We start from the raw sequence: 22007 nt of genomic DNA, 5'->3' as shown, positions 1-22007 counted from the left end.
TTCAACAATTGGGTAATACAGATCTATTTGATAAAAGTTATGTTACTCAGAAGCTTCTATCATTGTCATGAAAAAAAGTTTAACCAAAACCTGTTTGGAATTAACGAATTTATTCAACAACCAACTTTCCAACCATTACATAAACGCATACACAGTCTCTAATTTAACCTAAGTGAATAAATTTTTGGTTAAAATACTTCCAAAAATGAAGATAACTCATATGATGTATGATTTAATTTTCCAATTATTTAAAATATTAGGTTTTTCTGAAAGTCTTTAACAATTTGAGAATAACTAGAAATTTCCCCCTTAAATACACTCGCCACGATGCTGAGAACGCTTAGCTTTATTCCACATGCAGACTGATTTACAGTTCCCTTAAATTTTGATCATTGTTTTTTGTTTATTGAGATGGAGTCTCGCTCTGTTGCCCAGGCTGGAGTGCAGTGGCATGACCTCCACTCACTGCAACCTCTGCCTTCCGGGTTCAAGCAAGTCTCCTGCCTTAGCCTCCTGAGTAGCAGGGATTACACACATGCGCCACCATGCCCAGTTAATTTTTTATTTTTAGTAGAGATGGGGTTTCACCATGTTGGTCAGGCTGGTCTCGAACTCCTGACATCAGGTGATATGCCCGCCTCGGCCTCTCAAAGTTCTGGGATTACAGGCATGAGCCACCATGCCCAGCTTTGACTGCTTTCTGAGAGGAGTACATTAATTTTCCAGGAAGCAGCCAAACGTGTGGTAGCCAGAAGAGAAAACTGTATATTGGGTAAAACTTGGCCAAAAAACCCAAAGAGAAAAATTAGTATCACCACTGCTTTGTGTATCAAAGTAATCTGGTCATTTTAACTTTTTCTGGATCACATTATACTGTTGGTTTATAATGAGTTTGCTATCAAATAAAACTTAGATTCCACCACTCTCACACCACCTCCTGTCTGCATATTGTCAGGGTACAGTTCAGCTACCCTTTCCATGAACAATTAATTTTTGAGCTTAAATGTCAGATTTTACTTATTAATTTATTTTTTCTAAATATTGTTCGAAAAAAAGAATAGCAAATGATTGCATAATGCTTTCTATACACTAGACAATTTCTTAACACCTTATATACATTAACTTTAAAGTGCAATATACTTAGCTCTCATTTCTAACTCTCCATAGTCTTGTCAGAGCACTCTCAACCAATTTCTGCAATTTGTCTGGTAAATTAAAAGAAGTAAAGATAATAATTGGTATATATTAAACACTATACTTCAAACATTATGCTACTTTTATTATTTTTCTCATTATCTTACTTAATTTTCCCTAAACTTGGTGAGGTAGTGATATGGTTTGGCTGTGTCCCTACCCAAATCTCATCTTGAATTGCAGTTCCCATAATCCCTATGTGTCCTGGGAGGGACTCGGTGGGAGGTCATTCAATCATGGGAGCAGGTTTTCCTGTGATGTTCTTGTGATAGTGAATATGTCTCACGAGATCAGATGGTTTTATAAAGGATCATTATTTTATAAAGAGGACAAGCTCTCTTGTCTGCTGCCATGTAAGTTGTACCTTTGTTCCTCCTTGGCCTTCTGCTATGATTGTGAGGCCTCCCCAGCCATGTGGAACTGTGAGTCCATTAAACCGTTTTTTCTTTATAAATTACCCATCTTGGGTATTTCTTCATAGCAGTATGAAAATGGACGAATAGAGGTAGTATTGTTACAATATTCACTTTGCACGCTGGGACACTAAGATTTAGCGGATCTAAGTAACTTGCAGGTTTTACAGGTTATAAGTGACACAGAGAGCATTCAAACCCAGGTTTTTCCTGCTATAAAACAGACTCTTAACCGATGCTGTGTTTATCAATGACCTGAAAGTTTATACACACAAACACCTAATTACTTGTATGCTTAAAACCAGCTGAGGCCATTGTCAGGACAGGAACATAGCATGAGTGAAATTATAACCAGTTCTGAATATAATAGTTCTTAATCCTCCCTCCCTTCCTTCCTTCCTTCCTTCCTTTCTTTCATTTAAAAAAAAAGTGTAGTGAGTATAAGGATTCACAGATACTAAATAGGGTGCACTGCCAACAGTTTGGAAATCAGGTCAAAAAGGACACTATCTGAAATGAAGATAGTGTATCAATATATGGAGCTGTCTAAGGTGTACAGTTCTATAGTTGATTATACATTTTAGTTCCATTACTACTTATTGATTGTTTTTGTATGGTATGGGGTAGGTATGAACTCACTTTCATTGTTTCTCATATACATAATCAATTATCACAGAAAAATTTTATAGATGAAATAGTGAATCCTTTTCCAATTGATCTATAAAGCCTACTTTGGCATAAATCAATTTTTTTTATATATATACAAGGATCTGTTTCCTTGATCTATCATCTGTACTACTGGCCTATTAATCTATCTTTGTGCTAATACCCAAAACTGCCTTAATTAGTATTGTTTTAAAGTAAGTCTTCATATCCAGTGGTGGGAACATTTTGATGTCCTCCTTGGCCTTCACTGTTCCTCAGAGATGTTTGATTCAGTGTGTTAAATTATACAAAAAATAGCTTACTGGGATTTTTGTTGGAATTCCATTGAATTTGTGGAAAAGTCAAACTTTCATTATATTAAGTCTTTCTACTGAGAGCAAAATATATCTCTTCATTTATTGTTCATCTTCTGTTACATCCTTCAATAAAAATTCATAATTTTCTCCATAAAAGGTTTATACATCATTTTATAGATTTATTCTTTGCTCTTATATTTTTGTGTCTATTTTAAATAGTGCCTTTGTAAAGGTTATACACTTGGACTGCTTTTTAATGTGGGCACATGTGTGTATATATTTCGTATGTTGGTTTTTATTAAAAAGACAGTTACAGTCTTGCAGTCTCTGCTTCGATATATAAAATGTTTGGAAGTTATCACTTCAAACCTCACAAGAAATAAAACCGAATAAATTGAAATAACTCTTCTTCATTCCATCAAAAAAATAAGGTCATAGGGCAAAATTCTGCCCCAAAAGTGGAGAGAGGAGCAAATACAGAGACTCATGGTTTATCAAGAGGAAAAGTTCTGAAGCCAAGAGAAGGAAAAACCCTCAACGTCTCAGCCTTAGGGGTGGAGGGCGGGGAGAGAGCTCTACACTTTACATGTTTGACCCCCAGGACCCTCATCAAGTTCTTACAGTGAAGATCTGAGAAAGATCCTCTCCTTCCTCCAGCATGGGGAGGAAAAAAGCAACAATTTTGAAATATGCCAAGAGTATTCTATTCTCCATAATAAAGGCCAGTGTTAAAAGAAAACTATTTTATCAAAGCATTATCTGATCTAGGTTAAAGATAATTAGACAGCTCAACCTCCTTTTGCCTTCATATACTACATAAACGAAGAAAAACAAAAAGCCTAATAGACTTGTCAGAAGGTCACAGCTCAGATACTCAGACTCACTAAAAAGGACTTAATCACAGGATTACAGATGCTTCCTCTGTACAATATCTTATACCAAACCAACAGGGCTCCACTATATTAACAGTGGATTACAAATGAGGTAGTTTAAAGACACGGTTATCTATTTAAGGAGGAATTTCTAGAGATATTTAAAGACAGGAGGAGACAAAGTAAAAAGAATGCTAGAAGAAATTCAGCTACAGCCAAGGTTAAATACAACCCAACCCCTAACTAGATAAACATAAAAGCTCACATCAAAGGATTATTACCTCATTTCCTATTACCCAATACCTTCCCACTTGCAACAGAAAATTACAAGCAATTCTATTGCTTGCTTTGCAAAAAGGAAGAGAAAACAGGCTGAAGAGATAAAGCAAGCAACAGAACCAGACTCAGATATGGCCAACATTTTGGAAGTTTCAGAATGAGAATGCATAATTACTGATCAATAGGCTAAGGGTTCTAATGAAAAATGTAGACAACATAAAGAAAACACATGGATAATATAACCAGAAAGATGGGAGCTCTAGAGAAGAATCCAAACAGAAATTAAGAATGCCTTTGATAAGCTGGTATTAGATTAAACATGGCAAAGGAAATAATCAGTGCGCTGTAAGATATGTCAAAAGAAACATCCCAAATTGAAAAATGGACTGAAATGAATGTCTAATAGATAGATTTAATTTTTATATAGTTGTTTAATTCTTATGTGATAAATAGATCATTGAAAATTGAGTCTGTTTATTGTTAAAATTTTTCTTACCATATGTGGCAAGTCCTGCATATCCTCACCTATTTCATATATTCCAACTTTTATTCTTGTGGGAAAAATTTCTCTTTTTTTACTGTAAGAAGTTTATTTTCTATTCTTACCTAATGAAGAATTTGTGTCAATTTGTAAGCATGTAAAGTTTATTGTGGAGTATAACCTCATGTATATTATTATTTTTATATGTTGCCCTTTCCTTTTTTCAATATTTCTGGGTGTTACTGGATATTTCACTTTGAATTAAAGAGAGAGCGGAGATAGGACAATATATTGTATCTAATCTCTATCTCAGAGTATAATATTAGCTGTAGGTTTTTAGTAAATGCATTGAAGCAGCAAAAAAAGAGAATGAAAAAGAGAACAGAATATCTAAGAACTAGAGAGAAAATACACACAATGAAAATACTAGGAGAAGAGAGAAAGAAATTTAAGTAATAATGGTTGAGGATATACCAAAATTAATAGCAGAAACCAAATCATAGATCTGGGAAACTCTGAGAACATGAAACAGAATAAATATAAAAAAACTATACCTAAGCATATCATATTCAAAGCAGAAAACAAAAGACAAAAAGAAAACTGTAGAAAAAGTCAGACGGGGGTAAAATACCTTATCTGTAGAGGAACAAAGATACCAATTCTATTAAACCCCTCTTCAAGAGCCATGCAAGCAAAAAGAAAGGGGCTTGAAATATTCAGTGTTTAAATAATAAAATCACCAACCTAGAACTCTGTATCCAGTGAAACTACCATTTAAAAGTGAAGTGGAAAAATGACTTTCTCAGACAAATAAAAACTAAAAACACTTGTTGTCCACAGAATTGCCTTACAAAAAAAAAAAAAAAAAAAAAAAGGTAAGAGAAGTTCTTCAGAAAGAAGAAAAATGATGTTCATCAGAAATGCGTATCTCTTTAAAAAAGAAAGATCATTAGGGAAGGAATAAATGAAAGTAAAATAAAGTATTTTATTATTCTTAGTTTTAATTGATCTAACAATAACTCTTCAAAATAATAATAGAAATAATGTATTGGGTTATCATAGCACATGGATAAATAAAATGAATAATGAGAATGTTCTAAGGGACAGAAGAATTAAATTAGAAACTCTGTTATGAGATACCTGTAATACCTGTGAAGTAGTATAATGTTATGTGAAAGTAGACTTTGATTACTTGCACATATATATTGCAAGCCCCAAGGCCACCACTTAAAAATAACTGTAAAAAGGAGCACAATTGACAGGCTAAGAGAAAATGAAAACATGTAAGATGGTCAATTAAAACCAGAGAAGGCACTGAAAGAGGGGAAGACAAAAACAAATATAAAAAACCAATAACAACAGCAAATAGTTACAAACGTAGGTATTAATCCAACTGCATCAATAGTCACTTTAAATGTGAATACTAGGATGGGCACGGTGGCTCACATCTGTAATCCCAGCACTTTGGGAGGCCGAGGCGGGCAGATCACCTGAGGTTGGGAGTTTGAGACCAGCCTGACCAACATGAAGAAACCCCATCTCTATTAAAAATACAAAATTAGCCTGGCGTGATGGCATATGCCTGTAATCCCAGCTACTCGGGAGGCTGAGGCAGGAGAATCGCTTGAACCTGGGAGGCAGAGGTTGCAGCGAGCTGAGATTGCGCCATTTCACTCCAGCCTGGGCAACAAGAGTGAAACTCCATCTCAAAAAAAAAAAAAAAAAAAAAAAAAAAAAAGTCAATACTAAATATGCCAATAAAAATAGCAAAGATTAAAAAAAAAATGAAACAAAAACAGAAAGCAAGTTCCACCATATGTTTCTCACAAGAAACCTGCCTTAAATATGAGGACACAGATAAATTAAGAGTAAATTAAGAGTAAACATATAGGGAAAGATATATTATCTTTACGCACATTAAAAAAAACTAGGTTAGCCACATTAATTTAAGATATAGCAGAGTTCATAGAAAAGAAAATTATTGGGGATAAAGAGTCATTACATAATGATAAAGGTCTCAATTTTCCAAGAAGATATTAGAATTACTTAATGTGCAAGTGCCTAACAACATAGCAAGAACATATATGTTACAAAAATTGATAGAAATGCAAGAAAAAAATGCATGGAGCACTATTATAGTTGGAGACTTCCAATATCACTCTATTTAATATCAAAATCAGGTAAAGATATATAAAAAAAAGAAAAACTATGGATCAGTAACATTCATGAACACAGATGTAAAAATCCTAAAAAATGTCAGCAAATCAAATAGAACAATCTATACAAAGAACTGTACATTATGTCAAATTGAGAATTATCCCAGATACGCAAGGCTGATTCAAGACTTGAAAATTCTATTAATGTAATATTTCACATCAAAAGTCAAAAGAAGAAAATTCATATTATCATATCAGCAGATGCAGAAAAAGCATTTGTCAAAATCCCAACACCCGTTCACAATATATACTTTTAGCAAACTAAGAATAGAGGGGGACTTCTTCTATCTGATGAACACCGTCTGGTAAAGAATCTACAGTTTAAAACACACATGATGTTGAAGAACTATTTGTATTTCTCCTAAGATCAGAAAAGCCAATGAGTTCCGTTCTTACCACTCCTATTCAACACCATACGGGAAACACTAGCTAATGTAATGCAACAATAAAAATAAATGAAAAGAGGCAGATTAGGAAGAAAAAAATATTTATGACTGTCTTTGTTTACAGATGATATATCCTATATTGAAAAGTACCAATAACAAAAAATCTCCTAGACTAATAAGCAATTATAGTAAAGTTGCAGAATACAAGGTTAATATACAAAAGTCAATTGCTTTTCCATATGCTAACAATAAACAACTCAAATTTGATATGAAAAACATAATACCATTTAATTTAGCACCAGAAAAGTAAAATACTTAGAAATAAATCTATCAAAATATGCATATGAGGAAAAGTATAAAATTTTGATGAAAGAAGTCAAAGATCTCAATAAATAGGATATCCATGTTCATGGATAAGAAGACTATATACTGTTATCAGTTATTTCCAAGATGAACTATAGATACAATGCATGCAAAACTCATGGCAAGTTATTTTGTGTGAATCAACAAACTCTAATGTTTATATTGAAAGGCAAGAGACTCCAAATACCCAGCAGAATACTTAAGAAAATAAACACAATCAGACAACAGAAACTACCTATTAGTAAGACTTACTACAAAGTCACAGTAATCAACATAGGACGATATTGGATTAATAACAAATACATATATCAAAGGAACAAAGGAAGGTGCCCAGAAATTGACCACTACAAATAGAGTCAACTGAGCAAAGGCAATACAATGGAGAAAGAATGATCTTTTCAACAAATGGTGTTAGAACAACTGGATATTCACAAGTAAAAGAAATGAATCTGGACACTGACTTTATACATCTCTCAAACATTTATTCAAAAGAAATCAGAGCCCTAAATGCAAAACATAAAACTACTAAACTTCTAGAATATAACATAGGAGAAAATCTAAGGACTTTGGGTTTAATGATGATTTTTAATATACAACACCAAAAGCACAATGCAAGAAGGAAAAAAAAAATGCTAAGTTGGACATTATTAAAATTACACTTCTGCTCTTAAAAAGACATTTTAAAGAGAATAAAAAGACAAGCCACAGATATGAAGAAAGTATTTGAAAACAGAACTGATGAAAGACTAACATACACAATATACAGAAAAACTTAAAACAAGCAAGTCAATTAAAAATTGATAGATCTGAACAGACACCTCGCCAAAGAAGATACAGAGACAGTAGGTAAATAAGCATATGAAAAGTTGTATCTAATGTCATTAGGGAATTGCAAATTAAAGCAATCTTTATCAATAAAATTGCTTATCTTAATAAACAATTGATTTATAATAATTGTTTTATCTCAATTATTTTATCTGAATAAAATATCACTAACTCTTTTTAGAATAACTACAACTGAATACACTGACAACACCATATGCTGGGGGTAGGGCTTGTAGGTCTACAGTATCTCTCATTTACTGCTGGTAATAATGCAAAATGGGATAACCATGTCAGAAGACAGTTTGACAGTTTCTTACAAAGCGAACCATAGTCTTTTCACATGATCAGCAATCACACTCCTTGGTATTTATCCAAATGAGTTGAAAAGTTATGCCTACACAAAAACCTGCACACAAATGTGTATACTGGCCTTATTCATAATCTCCCCAAACTGGAAACAACCAAGATGACTTCAATAGGTGAATGAATAAACATACAATGGCACATTTATACAATGGATTATCGTTCAGAAATAAAAAATGAGCTTCAAGTCACGAAAAATGTGAAGGAACCTTAAGAGCCTATTGTCAAGTGAAAGAGGCCAGTCTGAGAAAAAGCTACATTCTCTATAGTTCCAACTATATGACATTCTAGAAAAGGCAAAATGATAGAGACATTAAAAAAAAAAAAAAATCCAGTGCTGGCCAGGGCTTTGGGAAGAGGACAGAAGGGGTAAATAGGTGAAACACTGAAATTTTAGGGAAGGAAAACTATTCTGTATGATATTATATTGGTAGATAAATGACATTATACATTTGTCAAAACCTATAGAACCACACAACATAGTGTGAACTATGAACTTAAGTAGTCATAATGTACCAGTACTGGCTCATCAATTTTAACTAATCTACTGTGCTAATGCAAGATGTTAATAATAGGAGAAACCATTTTTATTGGGGGAGTATGTAAAGGATGGAAGAGAGGGTACACAGTAACTCTGTGAACCCTCTGTACTATCAGTTTTTGTGTAAATGCAAAATTGTTCTGAAAATAAAATCTAATTTTAGGCTGACTATATTTGTTAATTATTTCTAAACAATCATCAGAATTTCTTCTGGGTTTACCATATAGAAATATATATAAACTGAGACTAATGATAGTTTGTTTCTTTTCAAATCTTGTATCTTTTACTTCCATTTCTTTCTTTACCTCTATTAGTAGTTTTACAATGTTGCTGAATAGAGGAGAGGTAGCAGATACTGTTTTTGCTTCTTAAAGATTTTACCAACATTTTGTATGTGAACTACATAACAAAAGTGTAGTATTTTTCATAGAGGCCATTTTTCTGTTTAACAAAACGTACTTCTTTTTTTATTTTTTGAGATGGTGTTTCACTCTTGTTGCCTAGGCTGGTGTACAATGGCGCAATCTCGGCTCACTGCAACCTCCACCTCCCGGGTTCAAGTGATTCTCCTGCCTCAGTCTCTGGAGTAGCTGTGATTACAGGCATGTACCACCACATCCAGCTTTTTTTTTTTTCTTTTCTTTTTCTTTTTTTTTTTTTTAGTAGAGACAGGGTTTCTCCATGTTGGCCAGGATGGTCTCAAACTCCCAAGCTCAGGTAATCTGCTCTCCTCAGCCTCCCAAAGTGCTGAGATTACAGGTGTGAGCTACTGCGCCTGGCCCAAAATGTACTTTTTTGCTTTGATTCCTGCTTATCAAAAATGGATGGTAAATTTCCTTGGCCACTTTTCTGTATCTATTAAGGTAATCGTATGAAGTTTCTTATTTAATATTCTATGGTACTGCCAAGACAGAAGTTCAACATCTCTCTACTTGACCTACATGCTCACATGCCTCCTAAATTTCCTAATTTCCCTCTACTTTTGGTTTTTAGGTTTTTTCCTTTTATTTCAGCTCAACAATGTTTTTAAGATATATATTTAGTTTTAAAAATCTAATATATCTCATCCAAGTTTTACCCTAATTGGTAGTATATTTTAGGCTTTCTATTCTGCCATGTGACCATTTTTCATCAAAATCTACAAATGCTTTTCATGGTGTATCCATGGGCTGGGAGTGGTGGCTCACTCCTGTAATCTCTGCACTTTGGAATGCCAATGCAGGAGGATCACTCGAGCCCAGGAGTTCAAGACCAGTCTGGGCAACATGGTAAAACCCTATCTCTGGAAAAAAAAAAAAAAAAAAGCAAAAATTATCTGGGCATGGTTGTGCACACCAATAATCCCAACTACTCAGTGGGCTAAGGCAGGAGGATCCCTCGAGCCTGGGAGGCAGAGTTTGTAGTGAGCCAAGATCACACCACTACACTAGGGCCTGAGTGACAGAGTGAGGCCCTGTCTCAAAAAAAAAAAAAAAAAAAAAAAAAAAATCCATGTTTTCCTCTCAGAAAGCACTGTAACCACTAATTCCACTAATGGAAAAATGGTTATTAGACAAGAGACATATACATTACAGTTATTGGGAAAATAACTGTATATTCCATATGAACTTATTGGTTTCTTAACTTAGCAGAGTTAACTTTCTTAACTCTGCTTTGGAAATACAGATCGTAGAGATGATAAAACAAATACGTGAAATAAAAATATCTTGTGAGCAAATTTAAATGATGGTGAATACTAACTTCATGGGCTTAGCCTAAAGCTGCTTCATCTTTGATTTTTCTTATCTGCAGAAATAATTAAAGTAAGTAGCATAAGACAATAATCTAGGAGCATAAGACAATAATCTAGGAGCTGTGTGAGAAGACAGCAAAAGAATATAAAAGAAGACAGAAAAGTGTTCCCAGGCCAGGCACGGTAGGTCACACCTGTATCCCAGCACTTTGGGAGGCTGAGGAGGGCAGATCACTTGAGGTCAGGACTTCAAGACCAGCCTGGCCAACATGGGGGAATCCTGTGTCTACAAAAAATACAAAAGTTAGCTGGGCATGGTGGTCCAGGCCTGTAATCCCAGCTACTTGGGAGGCTGAGGTAGGAGAATTGCTTGATTCTGGGAAGTGGAAGTTGCAGTGAGCTGAGATCATGCCACTGCACTCCAACCTGGGTGATGGAGTGAGACTCTGTTTCAGAAAAAGAAAAAAAAAAGTATCTCCAAAATAACCAAAATAAGTTCAAGTGACATGTTCCAGTTATATAAGTAGAAAATTAATATATTGAGGCTTTTGTTTTATCTTTAATCATATACAAAAGGGTATTTACATGAAGAATAATACTTTAAAATTATCATTTCTAGTCACATAATCTGACAGAGATGACTCCTGACGTTCTACCCTCTCGCCAAAGTACCTTTCCCCTTCTCCTGCCCATTGGTTTAACAAGTTCTTTCTTTTCCTATGGGTCTTAGTTGAAAACCTATTTCTTTAGGCCAATCTCATCTGGTTTTCTAGAATGGGTTGGACGACCCTGGTTTACATTTCTCTTGCATGCTGTCCTTTCTTTTTATAACAAGCATCGTATTTATATGACTATTCAACTTCTTTTGACTGTAAATTCCATGAGGACAAACAGGGTCCTCATGTTTTATTTGTTGTTACATCTCCAGGCCTTAGCATTGTTCTTTGTTCATACTGGGACTCAATAAGCAGTTGTTCAATTACAAAATGAATAAATGTGAAAATTCATTAATAACAATAGTCACTCTAGGTTGGAAAATACTTTGTTACTGAAGACAAAACCACTTGCACAATTAAGAAAAAGATAAAAAGCAGAATGGTTAGACTGATATTAAACACTGATTAATTATTTCAACATTCTGTTTAAATAGCAGTTATTTACATATTTTATTATTTGATTACTTTAGAGATTATAAATATTTATCAAAGAATGTAATATGTTAGAACATTCATCTAAAGTCTCTCATAATATTGACATTCATTCAAGAAGCTGGAATAGTTTACAAAAGAGCCCAAGTGTTTCAGAGTGTCTACATGGTATCTAATGAACAATTTACTCTCCTCTCAATAGCAGTTTTAAGTCTCTTATGTTAACATTATACCCCTATATATTAACATGTAGTCAACGTGCAGAAGATACTAAACTATGTGTCAAAACAAATAGTAATGAAAAATGGGGAAAAGGGGAGATTAATCATGAGTTCTTATACCTGTAAGTGATGTGCTTGTGCTGCCACTTCTGTCCTGTCAATGCATATCGCTTTCGACGAATATGAAATTTGGAGCTACCTCTTGTCTGGTCAGGTACACCGCATCGGGGCTTCTTCATCCAGCTGGGAAAAAAAAAAAAGCAGTATTTTCCAGTTATTTACTAATAACCCTAATCATTAAATTCAAAAGGAAATCAATTAAGAGGTTAATCTGAGATAGTGATGATGAAAATGGCAAACTATAAAGTAAAGGGAACACTGAATTTTCTTGCACTTTGAATCTAAGTAGATAGCATAGTTTTTCCTGAATTATCAAGAAACACTAGTTTACTATTCAGATCCTTTAGATAATTTTCTTCTCTCTGATTTATTTTGAGCTAACTGTAGACAGAGGTACTCTAAAGCTTCTAAGAATTTGCTGTTAACAAGGTATATAATCTCGAGCAAGTCTTTAATTCCTAGTGTTACTCATAAAATGCCACTAAGGAGTATTCCACCTTTAACATTCAAAGATTATTCTAATCTATTACCTGAGTTTAAATGCCACGATTCAAGAGGATATATGCTACTCTGTTCTAATTTACATAGCAGTCAACTGTTTGTTCAAATAAAATATTCATTTCTCTACCTTTTCTTCTTTACATTTGATCATTATTTCATTTCCAAGCAGCAGCCACTTGCTTTGAATATTTGATAAATAACCAAATTCAATGCTTAAAAATATTTTTCTGAATATGAGGTTTTGCACTCACAAGACTAAGGTTTAATGTATTTCAATTTGAAAAGGAAATGCTGCTTTTAATTTATTAATCTTAATACATATACAGATAAAATAGTCTAATTTCTCTTCTAGAGAGTCTCATTGGACCACTGTCACATTTTCTATCTATTCTTGCATCTTATCTAAGTAGAAAGATTTTCATGATTTGGGGGGTAGTTTTTCTTTAGTGCTTTATAAAGTGACTTTACTGTTTATTAGTCTCTTTATTTTAATAACTACAAAGGTAAGGCAGAAAATTCATAGTGCTACATGGTTCAGAAAGTAAAAATGAAAAACAATTTTTGGAGTATTTGCAGTACAATTTCTATACTTTTTAAACGCAAAAGGCGTGATCATAGAGATGACTCTCTAAGTCATTTACACATTAAGTAATTTACATGTAAAGTAATTTACATGTTATGCAACAAAATCAAATAATCCACTTTTACAAACAAAATAACTTTCTGCATCAGTGAAATAATAACTTTTACTTCTTAAGAAAGATGGCACGTTTCCAGAAAACATTAAAAGATTCTGCTTTCTTATTCTGACCCCAGTAATGTAGACCATGCAGTTACCAGATTAACAAATTCTATCCTAGTTTAAATGCAGTGTAGAGTTACTTCAGAAAATCATTCTTCCCCTTTAAGTCCTCGAATTAAAAAATACATCTTGTAAATGATAAATTCTAAGAGGCTATCCAGCTTTACGGAACTGAGCTCTCAGGAGGTGAGATCAGAGGCCTCTCAGTTTTAACTAACACTTCCAGGGTATTCCTAAACACAATGAATTTGAGAGATATTTCATTATATTGTAAAACACTCAAGAGAAGGGGTTTTGGTATTCTCAGTATCTTGCACAACTCCTGGCATAGGAGAAATATCTAGATACTGATTTAACTAACAATTAAGTATTAATGGTGTGCCTACGATGATTTAAGTTGCTTTTATATGTGGGTATTAATTATATTCTCAAAAAATTATAATATTCCTAAGGTAGGTACTTATCTCATTGAAAGTCCCGGGAGAACAAACAATATGTAATTATGAAATATGAATATATTTACTTAATGTGGGATATGTTTACATTCACATTTAGCTAAGGAAAACATTTAAGTAAGCAATGTGTAAAAAAAAAAAAAAAAAAAAAACCCGAAATGGATAGCTGGGTAAAATTTGAAACAACAGAATTCACTATTACCAGAATAAAATGTATTTTCAATGAGGGTATAGTCTCTAAAATTACTTTAGTATGTATAAAATTGAAAAATGAAGGCAGTGATGTCATGCTTTTGTTGGAGTCAGTAAAAGATTTATTTGTGAAGTGTATGCATCTTCCAAAGAACAGATGTTTTTTTTTTTGAGTCCGAGTTTTGCTCTTGTCACCCAGGCTGGAGTGCAATGGCATGATCTTGGCTTACCACAACCTCCACCTCCCGGGTTCAAGTAATTCTCCTGCCTCAGCCTCCCGAGTAGCTGGGATTACAGGCATGTGCCACCACACCCGGCTAATTTTGTATTTTTAGTAGAGACAGGGTTTCTTCATGTTGGCCAGGCTGGTCTCAAACTCCCGAGCTCAGGTGATCTGCCTGCCTCAGCCTCCCAAAGTGCTGGGATCATAGGCGTGAGCCACAATGCCCGGCCCAAAAAACAGATATTTTAGGGAGGAATATTAGGTTCCTGTGCTAAAAGACATTTCTGCTGAATTCCTTATTTAAGTTTTGGGCTTTTGCCCACTTCAAATAGTTGTTTGCTTGTGTTCTATTTGTTCATTTACCCATCTCATCCTGATTTATTCATCCTACAGTATTTTTGAGCTTTTACAACATGCTAACATATATAAAAGAAAGTATGGATTAAAAGATGAAGAAAGAAAGAGCCCCTTCCTTACTGAGCTCATAGCACACAGGTAAGACACGTATCATTTAAAAAGTACAATATAATGGGGTAAGTGCTCTCACACCTCCATCTAGATATCCTGTCATCATCTCTAATGTTATATGTAATACAAAGAAAATAATGACATTCCTACCCCAAACTTTCACCAATTTATCTGATGCCTCATCTTAACTGAAAGCCTTAGCATCTTCTAATGCCCACACCAGATATCCAGGTATGATCCTCTACTACTCTTTCCTCACATCCAACCAATCACAGTCTAGTCTCTTTGACCCTCAAAATGTCTCATATCTCTCACTCTCAACACTTCCTTCATTTTCACTACTAACAATACATTTTCCCAAAGCAAAGGTGTGTTCTCTACATGTTCTGAGCATGAAATACCTTTGTAAAAAGAATCTGATTTAGGTCCACTTAGTGAGGGTGCCCCTGTCCTCCTTCTCAAAATCCACTCGAGTTTCTACAGAACCAAAACTCTTCCTGCCCTTATATGCAGTGACCTCTGTCTGGACTACTTTTCACTCCTTATTCACCCTGAGAATCCTAATTATTCTTTAATAGTCAGCTCACATAGATATAGTTTACCACCCCAATGCAGCATGTCTTATAATGTGTATCCTGATTTGTATGTGTCTGTCTCTATCTGCCACTGACCTGTGAGTGAGGGTAGACAGCCAAGCATGAGGTCAGTGCCTAGTGAAGTCGCCAATAAGGAATATGAAGCAAATGAACTAAGTCTGTATGTCATTCTTCATATACTGATCATTTCGACAATCCTACATATTTCTTGAGGACTTCATAACTTTCTCCAACTCTGCGCTTTTAACAAATGATTATTGCAGAGATAGTACGTAGACACTTATATAAAACAAAATCATGAAGTAGATAATTTACACATAAGAAATAAGCATAACATATATAATATAATACCAATTAATGATTTAATGAAAAGAACTCTGAATGAAGATTGGTAAAGTTGAGAATACTCCCTGTTAACTTCACCAATATTTGTATGTAAACATTCTGGCACAGAAACATTAGTGGGTATCAAAGGATGTAAAATACCATAAATATGATCAAAGCACATCACACTACTGAACATGACACAGAATCTGAGCTAAATCAGTCTTCAGGCTTTTGTATGTGACTTTAAACATTCGATTTCATAAGCAGGCAGGTCCTTTTTTTTTTTTTCAGATTTCTTTCCCTTTATCATGAATTCTTTTTTTAAATTTTTTTTATTTTTTATTTTTATTATTATTACACTTTAAGTTCTAGGGTACATGTGCATAATGTGCAGGTTTGTTACATATGTATACTGTGCCATGTTGCTGTGCTGCACCCATCAACTCGTCAGCACCCATCAACTCGTCATTTACATCAGGTATAACTCCCAATGCAATCCCTCCCCCCTTCCCCCTCCCCATGATAGGCCCCGGTGTGTGATGTTCCCCTTCCCGAGTCCAAGTGATCTCATTGTTCAGTTCCCACTTATGAGTGAGAACATGCGGTGTTTGGTTTTCTGTTCTTGTGATAGTTTGCTAAGAATGATGGTTTCCAGCTGCATCCATGTCCCTACAAAGGACACAAACTCATCCTTTTTGATGGCTGCATAGTATTCCATGGTGTATATGTGCCACATTTTCTTAATCCAGTCTGTCACTGATGGACATTTGGGTTGATTCCAAGTCTTTGCTATTGTGAATAGTGGCAGGCAGGTCCTTTCTTATGGAAATTTTAAAGTTCCCAATGGATACAAAGAATGGTCAGTGTTTAACAGGATTCATCAATACATGAAATGCTGTCTAATATTAAATGCAAAACTGGCATGTTAATGTTTTTATTCAGTTAGAGTCTAGCAGTCAGGTTCATTTCCAGTTGCCCAAATAGATAATATAAATGTATTAGCCACAAAAATGTTAGTAGCATTCAAATATCAATTTGATAAATCCCATATATACCTGTTTACACAAAAAGCAGGACTATATAACTACATATAGCCACATACAAAGTTAACATATAAGTGTATTTTATATACATATACCCATATATATATGTGTGTGTGTGTATATATACGGGTATATACAACTGGCAACTTGGTAAAATCTAGTTGCCACCTTTTTTTAAAGCTTTCAATAACATTATTTTCAGGCAGTACTTTTTTGTGACAGTGTCACTGCTTAAACATAGTTGCTTTTTTAGTGTGTCAACACACAACTCATATAACAGTGTTTTTTCTTTTTCTTAACTGACTCATTTGTAAGAAATTTTAAGTTGACATCCCAAAGCAAACAAAGACACGGGAAAGGGGCACTGCAGCATGTGGTAGAGGGTTAACTAAAAAAGGCATTTTGTAATTATTAAGGTGTAAATAATGGCATGGCTTCAATTTTCATAAATGAAATACTGATTTAATTTTTGGGAATTTTAGAGAATTTTAAAATTAGGTGGGCAGATCATTAATGTCCTCATTTAAGTTAACTCAACTGAAAAAGAAAAAAAAAATCTAAATCAGTGCTTTTTAGAGGAGTATAAAAGTTGAAAGCAGGGATCCAGGTGCCATACTGTACAGTTACCTCGCTGGCTCCACTGAATCACTCACTAGACCTATGACAATAGTCAGGTTACCATTTCTTTTTATATTTCAGTTTCCGCATCTTTAAAGAAGATGATAATATTACCTCTCTTATTAGGTTATTGTGAAGAATGAATTAAATCATTTAAAACACTTAAAATAGTGTCTAGCAGACAGTAACTACTATTATTAACTTATAATTCCAATTCTAATAACTATTATAATTTTACAAATATCAGGAAGTAGTTATACCGGGGGTAATCGTGGTAGAAGCAGCAGCAGCAGCAGCATACAAATAACAGTGTGCTTCACCTCCCTTTGACCTGTATGTGTGTTATTTAAAACAGGGATTTTCTTGGTACTTTGATAACAGAAATATAAGTAAACAGCTTCACTGTCCCCTGTTTTATGTAAGTGAAGTAGCCAGAAGCTTCTAGACAGTTTGGTGTAAACACACACACACACACACACACACACACACACACACACACACACTATCTGAAAGTGTCCATTAACTTCAGTAAAAAAATATTTTTAAAAGTATTTAATAAGTTGGGCATTCATGCCAAACACATAAGGCCACTCACTGCATGACTCTAAGAGGTGCCCTTAGGTTATAGTCCTTGTACTGGGTATCCTGTAGTGGTGCTGCAGGAAGGCAGTGCTTCAACAAAATACCAGGGAAACATCACCCCTTGCAGCTAGAGCTCTGCCACACAGTGGCTCTGTGTACATACACCTACCTTTACCATGAGAAAAGAAAATGACTGCCAAATACATATGTTGTATTTTATCAATTAGTTCTCCAAGACAATATTCACCAGGATAATATGTTAAACAAGTTTCCATTCTCCATACTTTTCCAGGTTTTAGTTAAAAGTACAAATAATATTTACTATTTATAGTAGTCCCCAAAAGATCCTTCTAAAAATTTTAAAATATAGTTATTTTAATTACTTTAAAAAATCCTCAGGTTTTGTTTGTATTCATAGAGTCAAGTCCAGTTGTAATGGAAAGATTTTTAAAAGTAAATTAACTTAGGGCTAAAAATATTGTGGCTGACAGGTCATTCCAGTCCAGAGTTTCTTTTTTCTACAGACTCATTAACTGCCTGTATAGACACCCAGGTTATTCACAAGATTGCAATGGCAAAGTTAAAGTACCTAAATACCTGAGCAAGAACAAAAGCATATTAAGCCACCATGATCTTCAATGTGAACACAATTTCAGTGTCAGCTCGTACCAATTCTTTCAACTTTTTGAAAATTCTTTTGAAAATTCTTTTGAAGAGAATTCTTCCAATTCTTTCAGAACAGGAATCTAAGGTCCCTGCTCACTAGCTATCAACCTTCTTTCTGCTGCCACCAAAACATGGACTGACCTATCCTATAACGTGATAGTGTTTTAATGCCATGGGTATATTCAGAAATAAAAAGAAGAACATCAATTGATCAAGAACATATCTTTTATATCCAAACTGAAAAAGAAGATAGAGAATACTCCCTTGGCAATTTAGACAAAAGAATAAAAATCATAAAACATATTGATAAGCCAAAAATGCTGGGGTTCTTGGTACATCTAAATAAATATTTCAATTATCAAATTAGGAGTCCAAATATCACAGTTTCATTGAAATGACTTGAAAAAACTACTTATTCAACCTTAAATAAATTTTAATTAAGTTAAATTTCTGTACAATGAAATATCATCCTACCCTGGTTAAGCTTTCATCGAAAAGATAGGCAATAATGAATGTTGGGGAGTATCTGAAGAAAGGGGAATCGTTATACACTACTGATGGAAATATAAATTAGTATAACCACAATGGAGACGAGTATGGAGGTTCCTCAAAAAACTAAAAAGAGAACTACCATACGATCTAACAATCCTACTGCTGGGCATACATCCAAAGGAAAGGGTATCAGTATATTGAAGAGATATCTACACTCTCTTGTTTATTACAGCACTATTCACAATAGCTAAGACATGCAATCATCTCAAGTGTCTGTCAGTGTGTGAATGGATAAAGAAAATGTGGTATGTATATACAAGGGAATATTATTCAGCCATAAAAAATAAAATCCTGTCATTTGCAGCAACATGGATGGAATTGGAAGACATTATGTTAAGTGAAATAGGCCAGGCACAAAAAGATTGCATTGCATGTTCTCACATATGTGGGAGAAAGAAAAAAAAAAACCCACAAAAACAAGAACAACAACAAAAAAAACACACAAAAAGAACTTCATGGAGACAGAGACTAGAATTATCTAGAATTATGGTTCCCAGAGGCTGGGAAGGATAGGAGGGAGATGGGGATAAAGAGAAGGGGTGGCTAATGGGTACAAAATATAGTTAGATACAATGAATAAGAGACAGTAGTAAATAGTCCACTAGGGTGACTACAGTTAAAAACAATATATTGCATATTTAACTAAAAGAGTAAGATTGGAATGAGCCTAACACAAATAAATGGCAAATGCTTGAGGTAATAGCTACGCCAACTACTCTGATTTCATCATTATGTACTGTATGCCTGTACCAAAACATAACATGTACCCTCTAAATGTATAGGACTATTATATATCCATAATAATTAAAAATAATTTTAAAAAGAAATATTTCACCAAGCACACTTGAGTGCATGCCACTGTGCACATATAAAAGATAAACTAATATGAAAAAAACTACTATTAAAATTATAAAACATACCAGACTCATTTTCTTTATTGCCTTGCTATTTTTTTGTTTCCTTGCTAAATATATACACTTTATGTATAATACAGATTACTCCATTAATTAAGAAATTTAAGGGAGCTTGCTTATAAAAATTAGCTATGCATCTATAATTTAAAAGAATCACTGATGAACTCATTCTGTGGGAGGGAATAAGTACTTATTATGATCTCTAATACCATTGTTAATTCATATTAAAGCAATATAATATGACATTTAAGGTAATACCTTATTTTTTGAAAATGGGCAATTTCTTCAACATAATATAGGGATTACTGCAATAGTCATCATTACTTTTAATTACCCAACAATTACAGATTCAATGTATCACATATCTATCTGCCAAGAAAGGATATAATTATTTAATATAAAAACAATTGATCTTGACAAGAGTCTAAAATTAGGTAAGAGTTTATAGCATCGAAAATGGTTAAGACATTATATTAATACTAAGGAATAATTCAGATCTATAACTATAGTCCATATTTTATGTAGTAAGTGTCAGATAAAAATTCATATCTTATAATTTGACCCTAATATAACAAGAGTGTGATTTCAGCATGGATTGTTACCACACATTCAAGATTACAAAAGCACAGATGATAGCTTTAATATCATGATGATGGGGATTATACTTCCAAAAATAGTACACTCTTTCAGCTGAGTACCTTGAGCAGTAACACCTTAAGAGCAGAGATGTGACAGTAGAAAAAAAAAGGCAGGAAATAAATGAAGTCACCAAGTTTCTAGTTCAAGTGACAATGAGAATGAAGTCTCCAAGCAGACACAGGGAGCAGAGGAGGCATGGCAGGCTAGGAAGGGAAGATGAGGCGGAGTTAACAAGGCTTTAGTTGTTTCACCTAGAAATAACTGCCAGGTATAACACTCTGAAGAGAAAGATGCACTACCAGTTCCTAAAAAGACACCAAGAAAAATCCAAACCTGAATTAGAACAAGGCTTTGTTCAAAAACAAAAGCAAAATAGCTCCAAACCAAAACAAACAAGCAGAAAAGTTCCTTTGATTTTAAAATGTGGGCTGCCTACATAGTTGATCTTTTCTCTGTGATGCTCTACCACAGAAATGCTACTTTAACTCCCATGCACTGACACCATCATTTTTACTGGTCTGGAATCTGAGCCACTCTGTGCCCCAAAAAAGGCCCGTGTCCTTTTCTACCCCTCCACATTTTTTACATCCTCCTGCCAGAGAACAGCAAACTGTTGAGACCCCTTTCCACATGAAGGGACCAAATGAATCCTGTGCACATTACTCTTCTATTACCTCCTGACAAAAACCTTCCTCCAGCCGCTTTCTGAAAACAAACCTTTCCATCCCAAGTCCTTCCAATGACCAACAGGAGCTCACAAAACTGGTGGAAATGTACCTTTTCTAGGATTCCACTTCCTTAAATTTAATAACTAGTAATAAGTAGTAATAACTAGTAATACTTCCTTATTATTCTGGCACTAGTCAAGATAGACATTCAAACAATATGAACTAATTTGTTTCCCAAGTCCTCAATTTATTTTTATTTTTATGAATTGCATCATATTTTCCAAGAAAGTGAATCAGAAGCTAACAGCTCTCCATTAAGAACAAGAATGTTGTCCACAGCACTTCGTAAAATGCTGTGATGAGGAGTACAATTTAAATGGAATTTGGTACTATACATGGCAACAAAACACAGGATTTGCTTGAGGCTTTTGCTTGTTAACTTAAAACTATATTTATTTAAGACAAGGGCATATTATGACTTAAAATATTTTAGCATTCAGAGAGAACTGCAGTGATTAGAGGACAGCAGGTCCAAACTATCAAAACTCTATTCCCAATATTTAGAACAAATTTCTAATTGTGGCAGAATACAATCTTTTTATTCTTGATTCTGTTTTCCAAGACGTAGATCAAAGTTAATATTTA

General features: G+C 34.1%; 1 protein-coding gene across 1 annotated transcript in view; it reads right to left on the bottom strand.

Annotated features, from left to right (window-relative positions):
• LOC105497291 (matrix metallopeptidase 16) overlaps window positions 1–22007 on the bottom strand; it is a 295458-nt gene that overhangs the window by 141120 nt on the left and 132331 nt on the right. Inside the window, exon 3 of the mRNA XM_011768303.3 lies at window positions 12117–12239. Within this exon, the coding sequence (XP_011766605.1) occupies window positions 12117–12239 (123 nt within the window). The remainder of the gene's footprint in view (window positions 1–12116; window positions 12240–22007) is intronic.

This window comes from Macaca nemestrina, chromosome 8, assembly GCF_043159975.1.
Source record: "Macaca nemestrina isolate mMacNem1 chromosome 8, mMacNem.hap1, whole genome shotgun sequence".
NCBI classification, from domain to species: Eukaryota; Metazoa; Chordata; class Mammalia; order Primates; family Cercopithecidae; genus Macaca; species Macaca nemestrina.
The sequence above is the reverse complement of the archived record's forward strand: the minus strand, read 5'-3'. Positions and strand labels throughout refer to the sequence as shown.